Source organism: Taudactylus pleione, unplaced genomic scaffold, assembly GCF_031769625.1.
Source record: "Taudactylus pleione unplaced genomic scaffold, aTauple2 ptg002435l, whole genome shotgun sequence".
Taxonomy (NCBI): Eukaryota; Metazoa; Chordata; class Amphibia; order Anura; family Myobatrachidae; genus Taudactylus; species Taudactylus pleione.
The window spans coordinates 156846-176708 of NW_028286820.1; the positions used below are offsets into that span (position 1 = coordinate 156846).

The 19863-nt window shown below is 46.5% G+C and overlaps 1 protein-coding gene across 1 annotated transcript; it reads right to left on the reverse strand.

The window, feature by feature from the left end:
• Window positions 1-968: 968 nt before the first annotated feature.
• LOC148431339 (uncharacterized) lies at window positions 969-18765 on the reverse strand. The gene is made up of 3 exons (XM_088466096.1): window positions 18323-18765; window positions 7991-8176; window positions 969-5074 (listed from the first exon to the last, which is right to left on the reverse strand). The coding sequence occupies exon 3, from the start codon at window positions 4821-4823 to the stop codon at window positions 3327-3329; it is 1497 nt and encodes a 498-aa protein (XP_088322222.1). The 5' UTR covers window positions 4824-5074; window positions 7991-8176; window positions 18323-18765; the 3' UTR covers window positions 969-3326.
• Window positions 18766-19863: the final 1098 nt, after the last annotated feature.

The following is a 19863-nucleotide window of genomic DNA, read 5'->3' on the forward strand; positions in this document are numbered from 1 at the left end:
GAAAAACCCACAAATTCTGTGATTTTAGCTGTTTTTATGCTTTTTTTTAAAAAAAATACAGATCCAAAACACAAACCACAGAACCCAAAACACGGAAAGGTGGTTTTGGCAAAACCAATCCAGATCCAAAACACGAAGAAAGATCCAAAACCAAAACACAAAACACGAAAAGTGGCCGGTGCACACCCCTAATATACACACACACACATATATATATATACACACACACACATACATATACACACAATGTATACCACCTAGATCAACACAGCATGGGGCTAACTCGCAGCAGCCACTGCTTTGCCACTTATGTGGATATAAAACATAAGAGGTGTAGGTCACCCTGGGGTGCCTCAGGGCACTTGCAGAGGTGCCTCGGGTGGTGGTTCAGTACCAAATAAAAAAATATTTTTAGTAACTTTGATTGGCAGCCAGTAGCACTGGTTTTGCCCATCAAAAAATAAGTGGCTGTACGCCACCACATAACTGACAAGTTACTTCATTTAATGTTTGCTGAATAATAAACTTTTGGCTAAGGGGTGCCGTGGAAAAAATGTTGATACTCTAGAGCGCCTTCATTTGAAAAAGTTTGGGAACCAATGACAGACTAAACATTTAGCAAATTTAATAAGTCATCCGGGATGTAGTTATAATACCGACATGCGGCATCCCGGCTGCAGAAATCCCAGCAACGGAATCCCACTACCCTGCTAGAAGACCGGTGCAGAAATACCGACAGTAGATGAAATCCTGACACCGGAATCCCGACAGCCAGGATGCAGAACATAAGTACAGCGGTCGTGGTTGGTTAGGACTTATCCGCGGTGGGGGGGGGGGATCCTGAGCATCGGGATGCCACTGTCGGTATTTTGGCAGCAGGCATCCCGACTGCCAGGATTTCATACCCATTCCCTTCATCCTGTTAGCGAAGGTTCTCAGTCGGAGCCCAATGACAGAATAGATCAATTTTAAACATTTTTATTAATTTTTTTACAAAAAAAAACAAATGGCACCGCAGGAAAAACAAACAGCGATAGAAGGCAGGTAATTTGGAACCATTGGTAACAAAGTAAAAAATAAAGTAATCTAACAACAATATTTATTTACTTTACTGTTTCTATTAGTGGTGGGGCACAGAGAAAACAGGAATACAGCTGGTGGTAGGGTCAACTTGACAGCAGAAGATAAAAAGGTCCGTTCATACAGGGCTCCAGGGTAGAAGACAAAAGACGGCAAGAAATCATATCAGCATTGAACATAAAGGCCAATGATGCAAACATAGCAGCATAACCATGATAAGGCTAAAATAGAATGCTTCAGATTATCACTTTTTCAAAAAATGTCTTACCAAGCAAACTAACATGGAGGAGGGAGCAACCAGGTTGGCTTAGCAGGGGGGCAGGGCCGGCATAGAGGGAAGCAGCCGGGCACATTACACAGCGTTTAGGGGTGGAGCTGGGGGGCGTAGCAGCGCGATCACATCATTTTGGCCACACCCCCACTACACAATGCCTATATTTCCGGCATTGTGGAGCAGGGGGCAGTACTGCATTGCGAGGGAGACTGGAGGAGTCGGGAGGCTTGCCTACTTTCTGGGGGGGCGGGAGCAGCACCAGATTTTCGGGAGGCTCCCGGCCAAATCGGGAGAGTAGGCATGTACTGTATAAGCTGGGATAGTCTAAAAATTTTGCAATGACAACATAAGGACTATAATAGCCTGCCCCTCTCACTCTGGGTTAGCAACATTCTCTGTCCACCTATACCTAGCTCAACATGTAGGGTCAAGGCCATGAGCAAGTAATCCCAAAAAAGGGTCTGCCTTAAAATTAGGTTGGTAAACCCCACAGTGTATACATTAGCATTGCCAAGGAGAGGTGACCATGCAGTAGCAGGAGCAATGCTCCTGACAGCACTTGGTTATCGTTGGAAGTCTAAGAAGCAGCTTCCACCAATCAGGAAGAGAAACCGCTATAGGTCTGGAACACCTCCAGATCTTGAGCATCGAGGAGAACCTCCTACCGGGGACCAGGCATGAGGGACAGAGACAGACACCAAAGTCCGTAATCTGGTACTAAGGCACAGGTCCAGAAGATTCAACCAGTGCAATTCTGTCATTTTGGAGGAGACCAGAGTAGAGCTGAAGTGAGAAGTGTCCATCTAAAATATTCTGCCCACCAAAAGTCAACAACAACAACATTTCTATAAAAGAGACTGATAAGTGCTGAGACTGGGGTGGGGGCTACACCTATGTAAGGAGGGAGGAAGAAGATAATGCTAGTTTGGGGGAGGGGATGTTTGTAGGAGAATAGATCAAATTATATACTTAATCAGCTATAACATCATAAAGAAAAGGATTATGGAATGGCACACAGTAAATGCATGTTTCCAAAACAGAAAATTCCTAGACGGCCTACGGAAGTCTGGAGAATGATACCTATCATCACACAAGGGTTGCTGTCAGGTTCCCTATAACTGGAAAATGTTTAAAGTCACTTTATCCCAGGTATAAACCTTAATGTAGTGTAAGGTCATGGGACACATTGATGTCCAACCTGCAGATGGGGCATGGTAAGAGCAACCAATCAGCTGCTAACTTTCATTTACTTAGCACAATCTTTGAAATGACAGAAGCTGATTGGTGGTTGTGGGCAACTACTCCACTTTGTCTCCTAGGCTTGAGACACCAAGGCCATGGTCAGGGAGTGTGGGAGGGGGGGGGAGAGGCAAGAGGATAGTGGTATCGTCAGCTGTGAGGTGCTATTGCACTGGAGCGGGGTGGGGTGGTGGTGGTGTGGATAGCTAGCTCACATAAGGACATATGGGGTTAGAAGTTGCATTGGGACTTTCAGGTGGGACAGCAGAGGAGCAGTTGGACAGGAATAAGTTCACTATCCCGACAAAGGGGATGCCCATTCCGTTGGACACACGGCTATGAGAGGAGAGAGGACAAGGGTGGTATAACAATACTATGCTAAATTATACAGATATTGGAGAATACTATTTTCGGGTAGTCCATAATATCTAGATAATCAGAGAGCCAGAAACACTTTAGTGTTTTCAAAGGAGGCTTCTTCTGGGACAATGGCAGAACTTTGTTCCTGAAATCAGTGAGCAATAAGATGATAGTAACCAGGATGATGCTGGCCACACACAATCCAATCATGCCATTTAGGGCAGCCCCAGTGTCCAATTTGACCCCACATGTAGAATATTTGGTGGTTTACTGGTTGAAGAGAAGGTTCATGTGGTCACCACCTGCATTCTAAACATGAGCATCACATAACCAGGTAGGTTAGGCTCAATACAGGACCATATACTTATGTAGATCACTCAACCTCCTCTCCCGTGTGAATCTTCAGGTGAGCCTTGAGCCTGATCTGCAGTCGGAAACTTTGACCACACTCAGAACATGGAAACGGCTTCTCCCCGGTGTGAAGCGTTTGGTGTGTTTCAAGATTGTATTTATTGGCAAAATATTCCCCACACTCTAAACACAAGTGAGGTTTCTGCCCTATGTGAGTTTTCTGGTGCTGGCGTAAACTCACCCGATCTTTAAAGCATTTTCCACACTCAGAACAAGAAGCAGGTTTTTCTCCGGTGTGGACCAATTTGTGACGTAGGAGACTCGAGCTGCAATTAAAACTTTTCCCACACTCAGGACACGAGTACGGTTTCTCACCGGTGTGAATCCTCCGATGCCGATTAAGATGAGACTGACAATGGAAAGCTTTCTTGCACTCCGAACACTCAAATGGTTTCTCTCCGGTGTGAGATCTCTCGTGCCGAATGAGATTTGATCTAATACTGAACGACTTTCCACATTCAGTGCATGAATATGGCTTCTCACCTGTGTGCGTTTTTCTGTGCACATAAAGACATGCTCGAGAAGGGAAAGATTTCCCACATTCTGAGCATACAATGGTGTTTCCCATATGAACTGCTTGGTGTGCTAAAAGCTGACTACGGCTGGCAAAGCGGTTCTCACATTCAGAACATGGAAATGGCTTCTCACCTGTATGGGTTCTTACATGTATGTCAAGGTATGGCCTTTGATTGAATGTTTTTCCACATTCAGGACATGGAAACAGGTTTCTCCCAGTGTGCAATGCTTGATGTCTAAAGAGGGTTTTTTTGCTGGTAAAAGACTTCCCACACTCAGAACATGGAAACGGCTTCTCTCCTGTGTGACTTCTTATGTGTTCCACCAACGTTTGACTACTAGTAAACAGTTTCCCACATTCCGCACATGAATAACGCTTCTCACCCGTGTGGCTTCTCTCATGCCGTATTAGAGAACATTTCCTGGGAAAACACTGCTTGCATTCAGAACACTGAAATGGCTTCTCTCCCGTGTGGGATCTCTGATGTCTTAGCAGATGGGACTTACAGTAAAAACATTTCCCACATTCAGGACATTTCAACGGCTTCTTTCTGGTGTGGATTTGCTCGTGTCTGGTCAGCTTTGGTTTTGAGTCCAAGCATTTCCCGCATTGAGAACACTTATAAGAACCTCCGGCTCTGTGACTTTTCTTATGTCTGACAAGGCCAGTGTTGCTGGGGAACCTTATATGACAGTCAGGACATTCGTACGCTCCCTCTGTGCCCTGTCCTGCTTTAGCAGCAGTCCTTTTTCTCCGCTTAGTTACCGATGTGTCTTTGGCATCAACCTCTCGGAGGTTTCCTTCTTCAGAAGACTCTCCACCTGATCCCGTGGGACGTCCACCTTCGTATGACCATTCCGTGTCCGAATCTGTGGGATTTCCATCTCCACTTGACCTTTCTGTATTTGAGCCTGTGAGATTTTCATCCTCAGGTGAAGACATGTCTGTGTGATGTTCTCCTAAGTGTTTTTCGGTGTCCGTAGAATCACCTTCATTCGATACGTGTTCTGAATCTGACAGACTTAAGTCTTTATGTCGGTATTGAATCCTGGTCTTTATCTCCACACACTTTCTTGCTCCTGGTTTATATTTACTAGAAGATTTTGGATCTGGACTTTTGGATCAGACTAGAACACTCGGTGAAGTAATAGCAACGGGAAGTCTTTTGGGCTTAGATCTGACCACCAATAAATCTGTTGGAGAAACAAATCATTAAGCAATCATGTTAGCGATTATATTCTGTGATGGCAATGTCACACAACCTTCCCCTCAACCGTATCTGCCCTTACTACCAAAACCGGTAATAGAAGGTCTCATCATTTCCCATCCCCACCGCTGTTATTCTCTGCATCCTTGTAATCATCTATTTGGTGCCACGCTAAAGGCCCGAGTCAGTACGGATTGCAGATGCAGTAGCGATTATGCACGCAGTCTCACTGCGATAGTATGCTAATCTGTTGCGATCGCAATGCAATCTCGGCACTACATAAGGACGTCCACTTTACCTTACACACATCTGTAATACTTAATAGCAAAACCATCGGACACATGGAGTACCATCTGCCCCTCATGCACACTTGCACAAGGTCAGAACTTACTCAAAAATTGCTAACATGAACGCACGCTATGGGAGCTGAAGCTGCGTATGCCCTTGCAGTGGCTAATTTATGCACGCCCCTGCAACAGCGTCCAAACGCACTGGCACACCTGCATTTCGCCGACCACCCCCCCCCCCATCACCACCCACAAACGGCACTACCTGTCAATCACTCAGCGATGGGGCCGTGTAGTCATGTGTACGCATGCGCTGAACGTAACAAACGACCGATTGCGTGCGTATTAGCAACTGCGATCCGAGTCTCTTCACCAATCATTGGCTGTAACCCTAATATGGGCATTGCACTGGATTCCTCTAGAACAGCGGTTCTCAAACTCGGTCCTCATGACCCCACACAGGTCACGTTTTCCAGGTCACCCAGCAGGTGCACAGGTGTAGTCATTACTCACCGACACATTTTAAAAGGTCTACAGGTGGAGCTACTTATTTCATTTGTGATTATGTGGGGAGACCTGGAAAACTTGCACTGTTTGGGGTCCTGAGGACCGAGTTTGAGAACCTGTGCTTTAGAATAATGTATTCAATTCTAAAACCAGGGAGCCCTCCACATAATGCTCTCCTCAGCGCCGAGACACAGTATCAGGGCAGTAAAGGCTCTTAGCCCGTGCCAATCAATGGGGAATGTCCTTGGAATAAACCAAGAACCATTTCCACACTGAAGTAACTCAGCTGGGCTCATCCAGCAGCCTAATACATTACCTGGTACTATTATGCATGGGTGAACGCACGCCAGTTTTGCAGATGAATTTAGTGCGTTTTTGCCCTGCGCATTCCCCCCCGAGCCTAACGCGTATGTCTACGGCGGACGCAAATTCATACGCAACTAAGTCGCATCTCCACTTGCTGCTGAAGAGGCCTATCTGGGTGGCAATGGGGCAAAGTAAGGCAATGTTCAGTGAGCGTGTGCCAAAGGGCGCTGTGGGCTCTGCAGGGTTGTGCGTACGCTGTTTTCAGACCCATCTCTTGCACCAAGGCAACGGCTGGTGCACTGTGCAAAGTGATGATAATGATGGGTATGATACCAATCACACAGGTAGGGGCGGTGCAGTTGCAGAACTGTAGACAACTCATCGTACAGGCGAAGAGCCATATTTCTCTCTGTGCGTGCAATGCAAGTGTAATTACTGCCAACTGGCGTTCAACTCTGCATTGGTACCAATAATATGAAGGAAGAAAAAAAAAAAGGTGAAACGGTACAACCAACGCAATGCTCCCTGATGCCCTGTAATGGCCCCGCCCCCTAAAATCATGGCGTCACATGAGAGGCGGGCCACCTGGCAGGAGAAAGAGTAGAGATGCCTGGACACTCCGGGCGGTCCTTACACACTGCCCGGGGTCGTCTTTTGGATGCTCCAAGCGCCACTTGGCTGGATGCTAGCCAGAGGTAGGGACCGTGGGGCACAGACGGTGCAGCCTCCCAAATGACAGTGCAGCCCACACACCCCTCTCTACTGGCCCTGAACACAACATACTAGGTCTACTTTGGAAACCAATCCTGGGGAGAGCCTTCGTCATGCAGATATTAGCGGCAGTATCATTCAGTCAATCTCAATTCGGTAAGTGTCCGTTCAAACTGATCGCTGGGTTATTACAGGCAGCGCCCCCTACAGTTGCACATACAATATTCTAACTAGACATGACAATCTTATAGGAGTGGATACATCGACCAGACACTAATAAGATTATAAGTACCAGTGCGTTGTACAGCCCTCCTCTACACAAAATGGCTCCACTGAGTCTGGAAAGATCTACCAGGGAAAATAGCCCTGGAATTCCTACAACAAAAAGGCTGTAATCACTTTCGGTGGAGTAGTGATGAGAGTAGGGTGCTGGGCTAATGTAATAATGTACAGTATAAGCCCATTTTTATTCTAGCACCCTGCACCTGTCACAGCCTGTGCAGTTCCTCTTTTCTGCCTGGGGTGTCACGCTCTGCTCTGGTGCTTCTAGCACAGTCTGGCCTGTATCTCAGCAGTTTGTTGTTTCAGCTGGGTGTGCTAGAAGCACCAGAGCAGAGAGCGACACCCCAGACAGGAAAGAGGAACCGCACAGGTTGTGACAGGTGCAGCGTGCTAGAATTAACACTATGCTTCATAATGTAATTATATCCTAAGGGGGCTACAGTCAGTGGGAGAGGTCACCAGCCTTTACCCCAAATCGAAGCAGACGACCAAGCAGCCCTCTCCACTAATTAACCTATGAGTGTCTTTGTGCGATAGATCATTACACTTACTCCTCCATGGAGAAATAGACAGTGACGTCCTCACACCTTATAGGAACCTGACACACACAATGATACAGTCATCACCCAGACACATCCCCTGGTGTTACTGTATAATGTCCCATTCCCAGCAGTCACCTCCCCATTCATCAGCCAGACACATCCCCTGGTGTTACTGTATAATGTCACATTCCCAGCAGTCACCTCTCCAGTCATCACCCAGACACATCCCCTGGTGTTACTGTATAATGTCCCATTCCCAGCAGTCACCTCTCCAGTCAGCAGCTGAATGATCTTGTTGGTGAGTTCCAGGATCTTCTGGTCATTGTGTCTCTCATGTATCAGTGAGTGAGGTGGAGGCACCGTGAAGGGGCTCTGGGTCCTGCTCAGCCCTCCTGACACACAGGGACAGCTGCTGTCTCATAATCAGTAAATGGCTCCTTTACCATTCTGTTCCTGAGAAAGAAAGAACTATACATATTACACAAATAAGTCTAATTCTCAATATAGTAACTTTAAATACATATTGGCAATATTACATGTGAAATTGATGTTTGCCCATGTTTAAGTCATATTAGAGTCAAGCAGAGAATACTCTAGTGACAACTATGCAATACAGAGAGCACCCTATTGTGCAATAAATAGACTCCCAATGTTCTGTACACAATACACAGAGCATTCCACTGATCCATATACAACACACAGAGCATTCTAGTGACCGGTATACAATACAGGGATTGAAATAATGAACAATATGCAATACAGAGAGCATTCCAGTAAGCATATACTGTACAAAAAAACATTCTAGTGACCTCTCTACAATATATAGAGCATTACCTCAGTAATTTACAAATTAAAAACATTATATAGCCTCAGTCCAATACAGAGACCATTCTATTAACCTCTGTTCATGAAATAAAATCATGTATAACCTCTGTGCAATACACAGAGCATTCTGACATCTGTGCAATACAGAACATTCTACTGAACTTTGTGCAATAACTAGAGCATTCTAGTGACCAAGATACGATACAGAGAGCAACTTGTGAGCATTATATCTATCTAAATCTCATGGCTACTTAGTGGAAACCCACAAATTTTATATGACTATGTAACACAAAACCCCCAAATATCTGATGGCTATGCAATAGATACTGCAAAATTCTGTTTTCTATATAATCCAGCCCCTGAACTATCTAAAGGTTCTGCAGACTGCAGATATCTGGTAGCATTATAATGCTAAAAGTTACAGTATCATTACAACAAGAAAATGTATGCGACAGTAGGACCAGCCATACATAGTGCAGTTTATGTAATACATCAGACATATACAGGGCCAGTGATCACAGTAACATGTTATATGTGGCAGTAGGAACAGCCATACATAGTGCAGTGTATGTAATACATCAGACATATACAGGGCCAGTGATCACAGTAACCTGTTATATGCGGCAGTAGGACCAGCCATACATAGTGCAGTGTATGTAATACAACAGACATATACAGGACCAGTGATCACAGTAACCTGTTATATGCGGCAGTAGGACCAGCCATACATAGTGCAGTGTATGTAATACATCAGACATATACAGGACCAGTGATCACAGTACATGTTATATGTGGCAGTAGGACCAACCATACATAGTGCAGTGTATGTAATACATCAGACATATACAGGACCAGTGATCACAGTAACCTGTTATATGGGGCAGTAGGACCAGCCATACATAGTGCAGTATATGTAATACATCAGACATATACAGGGCCAGTGATCACAGTAACCTGTTATATGTGGCAGTAGGACCAGCCATACATAGTGCAGTGTATGTAATACATCAGACATCTACAGGACCAGTGATCACAGTAACCCATTATATGCGGCAGTAGGACCATCCATACATAGTGCAGTGTATGTAATACATCAGACATATACAGGACCAGTGATCACAGTAACCAGTTATAAGCGGCAGTAGGACCAGCCATACATAGTGCAGTGTATGTAATACATCAGACATATACAGGACCAGTGATCACAGTAACATGTTATATGCGGCAGTAGGACCAGCCATACATAGTGCAGTGTATGTAATACATCAGACATATACAGGGCCAGTGATCACAGTAACCAGTTATATGCGGCAGTAGGGCCAGCCATACATAGTGCAGTGTATGTAATACATCAGACATATACAGGACCAGTGATCACAGTACATGTTATATGTGGCAGTAGGACCAGCCATACATAGTGCAGTGTATTTAATACATCAGACATATATACAGGACCAGTGATCACAGTAACCTGTTATATGCGGCAGTAGGACCAGCCATACATAGTGCAGTGTATGTAATACATCAGACATATACAGGACCAGTGATCACAGTACATGTTATATGCGGCAGTAGGACCAGCCATACATAGTGCAGTGTATGTAATACATCAGACATATACAGGACCAGTGATCACAGTAACCTGTTATATGCGGCAGTAGGACCAGCCATACATAGTGCAGTGTATGTAATACATCAGACATATACAGGACCAGTGATCACAGTAACACGTTATATGCGGCAGTAGGGCCAGCCATACATAGTGCAGTATATGTAATACATCAGATATATACTGGACCAGTGATCACAGTAACATGTTATATGCGGCAGTAGGACCAGCTATACATAGTGCAGTGTATGTAATACATCAGACATATACAGGGCCAGTGATCACAGTAACCCGTTATATGCGGCAGTAGGACCAGCCATACATAGTGCAGTGTATGTAATACATCAGACATATACAGGACCAGTGATCACAGTAACCCGTTATATGCAGCAGCAGGACCAGCCATACATAGTGCAGTGTAAGAAATACATCAGACATATACAGGGCCAGTGATCACAGTAACCCGTTATATGCGGCAGTAGGACCAGCCATACATAGTGCAGTGTATGTAATACATCAGACATATACAGGACCAGTGATCACAGTACATGTTATATGTGGCAGTAGGACCAGCCATACATAGTGCAGTGTAAGTAATACATCAGACATATACAGGGCCAGCCATACATAGTGGTGTATGTAATACATCAGACATATACAGGGCCAGTGATCACAGTAACCTGTTATATGCGGCAGTAGGACCAGCCATACATAGTGCAGTGTATGTAATACATCAGACATATACAGGACCAGTGATCACAGTAACCCGTTATATGCGACAGTAGGACCATAAACGATATCGGGCCCATAGGGCAAATTGCAACGACAAATCGGCATATTGTCCAGTTTATTTGCTGAACTGGGTGCTCCCGCGGGTTGCATGCGATGTCCTGTGATTGGCCTTGCTGCACGGCTAATAAGACGATATTGCATGCGAGGTTGTACATATTGCTAAATGACGGAGCAGTGATCGTTCCGTCGTTCATTAAAACATTGAAGTGTGTCCCGGCAATCTCCATCGGCACGTTTGCCGGTCGTACAAGTGTGTAGCCAGCCTGAGTCTGAGACATAATGAAGGTTGGGTAAGATCCGGGTGTGCTGTTGCCAATGAGACTATTATGGAAGAATTAGCACGCTTTCCTGACCATGCCGCACTCCTTACAGCCAGCACTCACCCTAGGACCAGGACACACTGCAGACATTGACACCAACTCAAGATATGCCCTTGGGATTGCACAGGGCTGTGCTGCCATTTGGAAGGAGAGAAACATGTTCAATTCTGCAGGTACTTCTATTAAACATAGTACCACTGTTGCACTGCTCCTTAATGCTATACAGCTGCCTGAGAAGTTCCAATTTCACCTCAAAGTCCCTTTTCGGTTATCTTCAAATGTCATTATTTTTCTTTACTGCACATACATGCAGGCTAAAAATGGAAACGCCTTTCTCCACATTTACCGGAGCCTGGCAAATTCGGCAACGATAATGGGGGACCGCAGCTGGTATCTCCACCATCCATACATTCCAGGGATCAGGATGCTCCAGGCACCATGCTGTCCAGATGCAGGGGCGTATTAAGAAAGGGGTCTAGTTACTAAGCAGTGTTAGGAGACAGAGAGAAAAGTGTTAAGGTATCAGCCAATCAGCTCCCAACTGTCATCTCACAGGCTGTGTTTGAAAAATGACAGTTGGGAGCTGATTGGCTGGCACCTTATCACTCTATCTCCTAACACTGCTTAGTAAATAGACCCCTAAGATAGCTGGAGAACAAACAGAACATTGAAAAAAACCAACATAGTATTTTATCACTTGGAAAATCCTGAATAACTTATACCTCTTTTCCACCAAAAACCCAGGTCCGACCTGGGTATTTGGACATGGTCCCAACCCTGGTGAGACCCAGGTCAGACCCATTTACACTGCACCTTTCATCTGGGTTACTCCCAGGTCAGCCCTTTTCACACTGTACTCAGGTCTGCCCTGCTAAACCTGTGAGGTCATTAAAAGTGGGAGGTGACTGCTCCACAACCACCAATCAGCTCATTTTAGGCATGATCCAGGTCAGATAACCCGGGTTGCACCGTTTACACTGCACCATTACCCGGGTCCATCCTGGGTCCAACCCTGGTAGCTACCTGGGTTGGATTGCAGGGTCACTTGACCCAGGTTATTTTTCAGGGACCCTTTTACACTGAGCTGCGACCTGGGTAGACCCAGCAAAAACCCAGGTTTTTGCTCTTGTGTAAAAGGGGTATAATAGTTGGTGGTGCACCCATAAACTTTGTGCTGTACACATAGAAAAAAATACCTTTGCTCTAGGAAAAGACAGGGGGAAAGACAAATTATGTCTATACGAGGGCACTTTTTGGTATGATATAATGATAATGTAGTGAATGAAATGATAACAAAAGTAAAACTTAACTTTTAATCATGAACATTAAAAAAAGGATAGGGAAAAGGGGACTTGAAATCCACTAGGTATGATAATTGACAATTAACAAATCATTACAATCATGGAATTTGTAACATAGGATAAATGACACATCCATAGAAAAAGCATACTGTACTAATCAATCCATAGGGGACAGTGATTTTCAGAAAACTGAGAACTAGCACAGACAGAGGGCCTGATTCAGACCCGCTCGCAAGCGGGTTGATGGTGGCCCAGTGCGCATGCGCGAGACCCGGATAGCGACGGGCAAACCGTCGCTCCGGGTCTTGTACCAAAGGGGGCGTGCTGTCGATGTTGAGTGACAGCACGCCTCCTTTAGTGGGTGGGCCGGGGGAGTGGTTGCCCAAACGGAGGCGTTCCCATGTGAATGCCTGCGTTTGGGGGCGGCCCCACTGACATCACGAGTGATGTCAGTGGGAGAGATTTCGTCTCTGATAGAGCCGAAATCTCTCTGGGGCTTGCGGCAAAGAAACCACAAGGGTCTCGTCACAAGCCTGATGGTCGCGATGGTCTTGACCATAGCGACCATCTTCCTGGCCGCTCGCTATAGCTGTGGGTGGTCACCCACAGCTATGCGAGTGGACAGGAGGCCGCTCCAAAAAACAAGAAGGCCGGCCCTGATTCAGAGCGAGCGCTCTGTCAGAGCGTCCGACTCAGAATCAGGGCCAGAGTTAGTCATACGGTAAAAACATTTGCTCTTTTGCAAAAATTCCTGTAGTGCCTCTACTCAGAATATTGATAATAAATGAAATGTTCAAAAATATAGATGGTATTAGTCTTGGGGTGAAATTCTAGCACATATAATAGATCTGTAGAAAAACAGACATATTGAGAAATAGATATTGATTGGTTAATCCCTAGAAAGTTTTGTTCAAATTAGTCAAATAAATGTACCAAGTGGAAAAAATGACTTACACATATATAAATGACATATACATATATAAATGACATATACATATAACGAATACACGTAGAAATCATCCAGTCCGGATGATAGTAATCAAGTAGGTGATACCTGGCGTAAACAGAATTGTTTATGAAAAATGTATTAACGAATTATAGCCAAAAAGAAAAATCTGTTATGACATATATAATGACTGTCAGACAACATATCATTATACATCAAACGGTGAAAATATTATCTGATGCAGCCCTCTATTAACAAGTTATATCCAATAATAGAAAAAATATCACACACAAAAAAATGGTATATAATACACTAAATATGAAAATCATCAATAGAATATAATATCGATATTGAATTGATAACGCTATCCTAATCTGTGGATTGAATTGAAAAAATAAAAAGAACGGTACTGTTCATACGTGCTAATAACCTGGACCAGCAGACGTAAGTAAGACCTGGAATATAATTGCGCAGGTGACCAAGCCCTCCGGCGAAACGCGCGTCCTTTCCTTGCTGCACCAGTATACCGCTCTCCACACACATCTGCTGTATACTGCCCTAGGATCACAGGTACCGTATATACTCGAGTATAAGTCAAACCGAATATATAAGCCGAGGTACCTAATTTTACCCAAAAAAACTGGGAAAACTTATTGACTCGAGTATAAGCCTAGGGTGGGAAATGCAGCAGCTGGTAGTGCCCCCAGTAGTAATCCCCCCCTGGTAGTGCCCCCAGTAGTAATCCCCCCCTGGTAGTGCCCCCAGTAGTAATTCCCCCTGGTAGTGCCCCCAGTAGTAATCCCCCCCTGGTAGTGCCCCCCAGTAGTAATCCCCCCCTGGTAGTGCCCCCAGTAGTAATCTCCCCATGGTAGTGCCCCCAGTAGTAATCCCCCTGGTAGTGCCCCCAGAAGTAATCCCCCCATGGTAGTGCCCCCAGTAGTAATCCCCCTGGTAGTGCCCCCAGTAGTCCTAATAAAAAAAACACTTACCTGAAACTCCGCTCCTGGTCCCGCCGCTGCTACTGGTTCCTCCGGCTGCTTTGCATTATGGGAGAGACATCGTCATGATGTCTCTCCCATCACCCACTGCGGGAGCCGGAAGATGTCTCCCGCAGTGGGAGCAGCAGCAGAAGATGAGAGTCTGACAGACTCTCATCGGCTGCTGATTACACCAAACACACAGCTACCGGCTCCGGCGGCTGTGTGTTTGGCAGTGTGTAGCGCTGACCGAACTCCGTCCGACAGCGCTACACACGCGGTGCAGACTGTGTCACAGAGACACAGTCAGCACCGCGGCCCGCATGGTACGCTACTCAGCTGCGTACCATGCGGGCATCACTCGAGTATATACGGTACTTCACTTTTGCTCCATCGCGCTTCTGCACCGAGCACATCAGCGAGTGACTCCCCCTGCAATACCGGCTGCCAACAGGGTAGAGATACAGCTGACATCTCAGCTGTCACCAGCGCTACTGTGCGTGCGCAAAATGACTGTGGGGGCCATTTTATAGGCGTTTTGTGCAGCGCTGCTACAGCCGACACATCTGTGTACACCCTGAGAATATAGAGAAGACTCTGGCCTTTGGGCAGCCATGGTGCCGCCCACGGCGCTCTGGGCGATGGCACTGCTCGCGCACCCCTAGTTCAGGATTGCCGGTATTCTGGCTGCCCCTTCTCAGATGGAGCAGCCGGAGCAGCCAGATCAGCATTGCAGGGGGTTGGGCTTGGCCAACATAGGGGGCATGGCCGGACATTTCTGTGGGCGGAACGGGTGCGTGGCCACACGATTGCATCATTGTGGTCCCGCCTTTGCTATAGAGAATGGCGCGATTCAGCGTGAATTGCGTCATTGCCCCCCCCCCCATTGTAGAGGTTTCTCTTATACCCGAGGGAGGGGGGAGGGAGCAGTGGGGTCAGTAGCCACTGGGAGGCTTGTCTGCCTTTCCGGGGGGGGGGGGCAAGGAGACCAATCTGATCACAAGAATGCTCACAGCAGCACAGATTATTTCAGGAGACGGACTATTTATTAATCAACTTCTGTCATCTAGTCCCTAGGGGCATTAACTTCCCAGGTCTTCTAGTATAGATGGTAATAATTTGAAGATGAACATATGATTGGTACTAGCTCAGCACAACAGATCACTGATGTGGCTCTACTGGTATATAACAACTGAATGCTGTTGTGGTCTAAAGGTACTTTGGGGCAGATGTACTATAGCGGCATGATAAGTATTAACATCTCGACTCCTGGAGTGTGGAGGGGGTTAGAGAAAATTCCCCCCTTCCCCTCCGGCGATCCATGCAAGACCCACACAGCGCATCAGCCTAGTGTCTTACCTCCTGGCGAGTCCCACTGCGCAAGTGCGAGATCTCGCAAACATCACAAGATCTCACGCGCAGCCAGAGACTCCCTCAGATGTCGACATGCACAAGTGTTGACACGATCAACAAATTACTGTTCATTATATCGACATTTAAGCCTAAACCTAAATATAACACTAGAATGTACTGTCAGCTTGTAAAAATGTCGACACTCAGGGCATGTCAGCATTCCGACCGGAAACTGTCATCTACTGTGCCGGCACCATCTTTCCAAATGCACAGCCAGAAAGATGGCGTTGGGAGCAAAGCAATAAGAGCCAGTAACTTTGTATCGGGAACAAACCACGTCGCTATACACGGAGCGCAGATATTTCTTGCCCACACTCTTGGCCGCCCGTTGAATATTCAAGTCCCTGCCCAGTGCCAACCACTTCCCAAGTGAAGTGGACGGTCCAGATGGCCGATGGCACGATTTGCATCATAGTACCCCCACTCTCCAATTTACAATGCAGGTTATCTCAACATTGTATGCTGGGGGTGATGATGTGATAGTGCCATCACACCCTCAACCTGTTTTGCACCACGCCTCCTGCTATGCCAACCTGGCTGCCCCGTGTGCCATGTGGGCACAGTAGTGAACTCTCTGCCATGGATGGTGAAGAACCAAGAGTTCCCCACCATCAGTGGCAAACTAGCAATGGTCAGTAAGAATGGTCGACTGTCAATCAGGCAGATGCATTTAAGGGCTAACGAGTGTGTTAATGGGACCTATTCTGCACACTCGCGCATGCGCAGAATCCCGATAATCACTTGCGTGCACTGCTGAACCGAGCCCTCAGAACCCACCGTCATTTACGTATATCAAGTTATCACAAAAGATGGTATACACATGGGCGTAGAGGGCCAGTCCGGGCTCGGGGGTAAGGGGCATGGTCTAATCGCGGGAGGTGTGGCCACATTCCCTTTAAGATGATAAAACAATTTTTGTGGCACTGGGAAGGGGAGAGCAGTGAGCCTCTCAGCCCAGCGCAAATCCAGGGGGGCGCGATAAGTGTGATCAGAGGGAGCAGGGGGCGGCGGCAGACCCAGGCCCTCGCCAAGCTCCTTCAACAAGCCCGTGACTGGGTAATAAGTACCCGCTCCCCCCCTCTCAGTGCCCTGTTTATACACAACATATCCTTTACTGTGAATAATAAAAATATATTAAAGGCCTACCTCCCAACCATCACTCTTCAGACGGGCCAGTCCTGCTTTAGCACATTTGCGCCACACTGCAGCTCTGAAGGTCCCTCCACAGCTTGTGGCATAAACAATCGTGCCCACTCCCACTGTCTCGCTGCGCAAATAAAAGCCACCAATAAGATAAAAGACAGCGGCTGAGTGCGGTTATAAAGGTCGCGTATGCCTCCTGACATAACACAAACTCAGATTTTATAGGACGTGGGACAAAACCAAAGATTATTTTTGTTATCTTTCTTTTGACTCCAGCTCACCCCTGTGTGAGATGGGCACTTGCATACATCAGTGAGGGACTAGGAGCAAATGGCAGAGTTTTAAACTAGGGATGGCCATCAACCATCGATCGTTTTGCATCCATCAATGTTCTATGATTGATGGCAATTGTGTTTTGTTTTTTTTACTATCGATGGTGGTCACCGATGCTGCACCACCAATGGCAGGGGCCGATGTTAAGGAAATGGTCTGCACAGGCGCAGAACTCAAATAACCATTGATGGTTTGGCCATAGGTGATCTAACAATGGTTTAAACTCATCGGCCATCGATGGTGCGCCCCCCCCACACCCCATTTATGCCACGCTATGGGTGTGCCCAGTGCTCCGGTAGGTGCTGGGAATGACCCAATCCCGCTGTCTGGTGAACAGATGCCGCACACATGCGCACGGCATCTAATCACCGCTTTCTCTGTTAAGCAGAGCAGCAGGAGATAGGGGGCTTCCCAACCTCCCCAAAGCGGGACACTGCAGCCCACGGTTGGGACGGCCGAACAGTGCCCGAAGACAGTCTCACTAAAATTGGCCCAGATTTCCGGTGTTATCTTATCATCATGCCCACTTCATTAGGAAGTCAGTAGGATGTAGGGGGATGTACCCACTCTTCCGGGGGACTGTCCGAAAAATTGTGAGCCTCCCGGCACCTTCCCAAAGAGTAGGTAATGCACAGTACCGGGATCTGCTGAGGCGGCCAAGAGTAGGTGTAATAGGCACATCCTTTTGTCAGAATATACCGATTACAGACAATATATATTTTACATTCACGATGTATAAGCAATAATATAAAGTAACATACAGACAGGTCTGGGGCATATTTTGTTCTGTAATTTGGAGCACCGTGCCTATAATATACTCAGCTAAAGTTATACATGACCCCTGTTCCTCCCCGGACTGCTGCGACCCTCTCCTCCCCAATTAGTCCAGGTCTATGCACCAGATTCCCTGTTAATGTGACACAGAATAGTTATCACTTACTTTATGTTTTGTCTCTGTAACACGAAGAGCGTACGAGATGGAGCTGGACCGTAGCCCCAGGCCCTGTCCTTATCCCAGGCCCACGCTCTGCTGAATTAATCAGTCCACGTAACGGAGACCGGGGGGCGCACACTACGAGTGCTGAAGAGCAGCAGTCCCGTCAGTGAGGGGCAATGTTTCCACCCTGAGATCTCGGGGCTCCCTGTTCCCTGCTCCGGCCTAGTTTTTTCTGGTCAAAATCTCAAATTTCCTGGTGTTCGTCCCTGACCATTTTTTGGGAGGGTCAATAAACTGCGATAGATGCTTGGAAACCCTACTTTGATGTCAGATCTTCCAACATGAATTGTCCCTGTCTGATTTCCTTTGCTTCTGAAGTTCCAGCTGCTACTGATTGTTTATGGTGTTCCTCAATTACTCCAGCCCTGCCCGTGTCCTTCTCCTTTTGGATTCAGTTTCCACCCCCTCCCCCTTCTGCTCCCAAATGCTAAATTGATGTATAGGAGTAATGGTGCATACACACGATCAGATTTTTTCTTCAGATATGGACGATAACGATTTAAAAATCGTTCAGTCGTTCATATCTGAAGGAAAATCGTTCATATCTGACATGCCTGAACGATGGACGATCAACGATGCGCGTTCCCGTTTGTCAGATAACGATATCTGACATCTGATGGGTTTGCAGTCAGACTTGGACGATTCCATTCATTTTAATGCAGTCAAAAATCGTTCAATCGTTCAAATCGTTCAAAACTTTGGTCAAATCGTTCAAATCGTTCAGATCGTTTAATCGTTCAATCGTTCATCTGACAAATCTGACAAGTCTGACAAATCTGACCGTGTGTACGCTCCATAAATGTAATAGGATACGAGTGTTAGGTGATGTTAAACTCCCTGGAGTAAGGATGATCATTGGTGGGGTGTCCATCGATGGTTACTATCGGTAGGACCATCTGTGATTACCATCAATTGCACAAAAACTATGGGCCTGATTCAGAGCCGTTCGCTATTTGCGCTCGCTCGTCCAGAAAATAGGGGTGGCTATTCAAATGAACCGTTCGCTGTTTGCGGTCTGTTCACGCCTCTAGGTCTGAACGAGCGAACAAAACTTGCGGTTGTTTTTTGGAAAACTACGCCCCCTGGCCGCTCGCATCCTACGTCATGTCCGCTATTTATTAGATTAATCGAGTACATCGAACAGGGTATGAACTGCTTGCTATTCTTGTGGTTGGTTTTTGCTACCACAATTTTGCGAGCAGTTCTGGCTAAAACAAAAACCAGTGACGTGGTCAATGACGCTGCTGTTTTAAATATGCACACCCATAAAACGCCCGTTTTGACCTTTAAGCACGCCTGCGATCGGATCTCCACTCCCCGTTTTCAAGCACCTTCCCCTGTTACCACCCACATACGCCTCATTCTGTCACTCAAAATAGCAGGCATTCGCTATTTTGCGAGCACATGAATTTCGGCCGCACTGACTGGTTCGCGCATGCGTATAACAATCCGTACGCATGCGCAGTTGGGCAAACATCGCTCGG

Bases quoted from the DNA above. Each gene is read 5' to 3' on its own strand.
- LOC148431339 (XM_088466096.1), bottom strand. From the start codon at position 4,823: ATGTCTTCACCTGAGGATGAAAATCTCACAGGCTCAAATACAGAAAGG.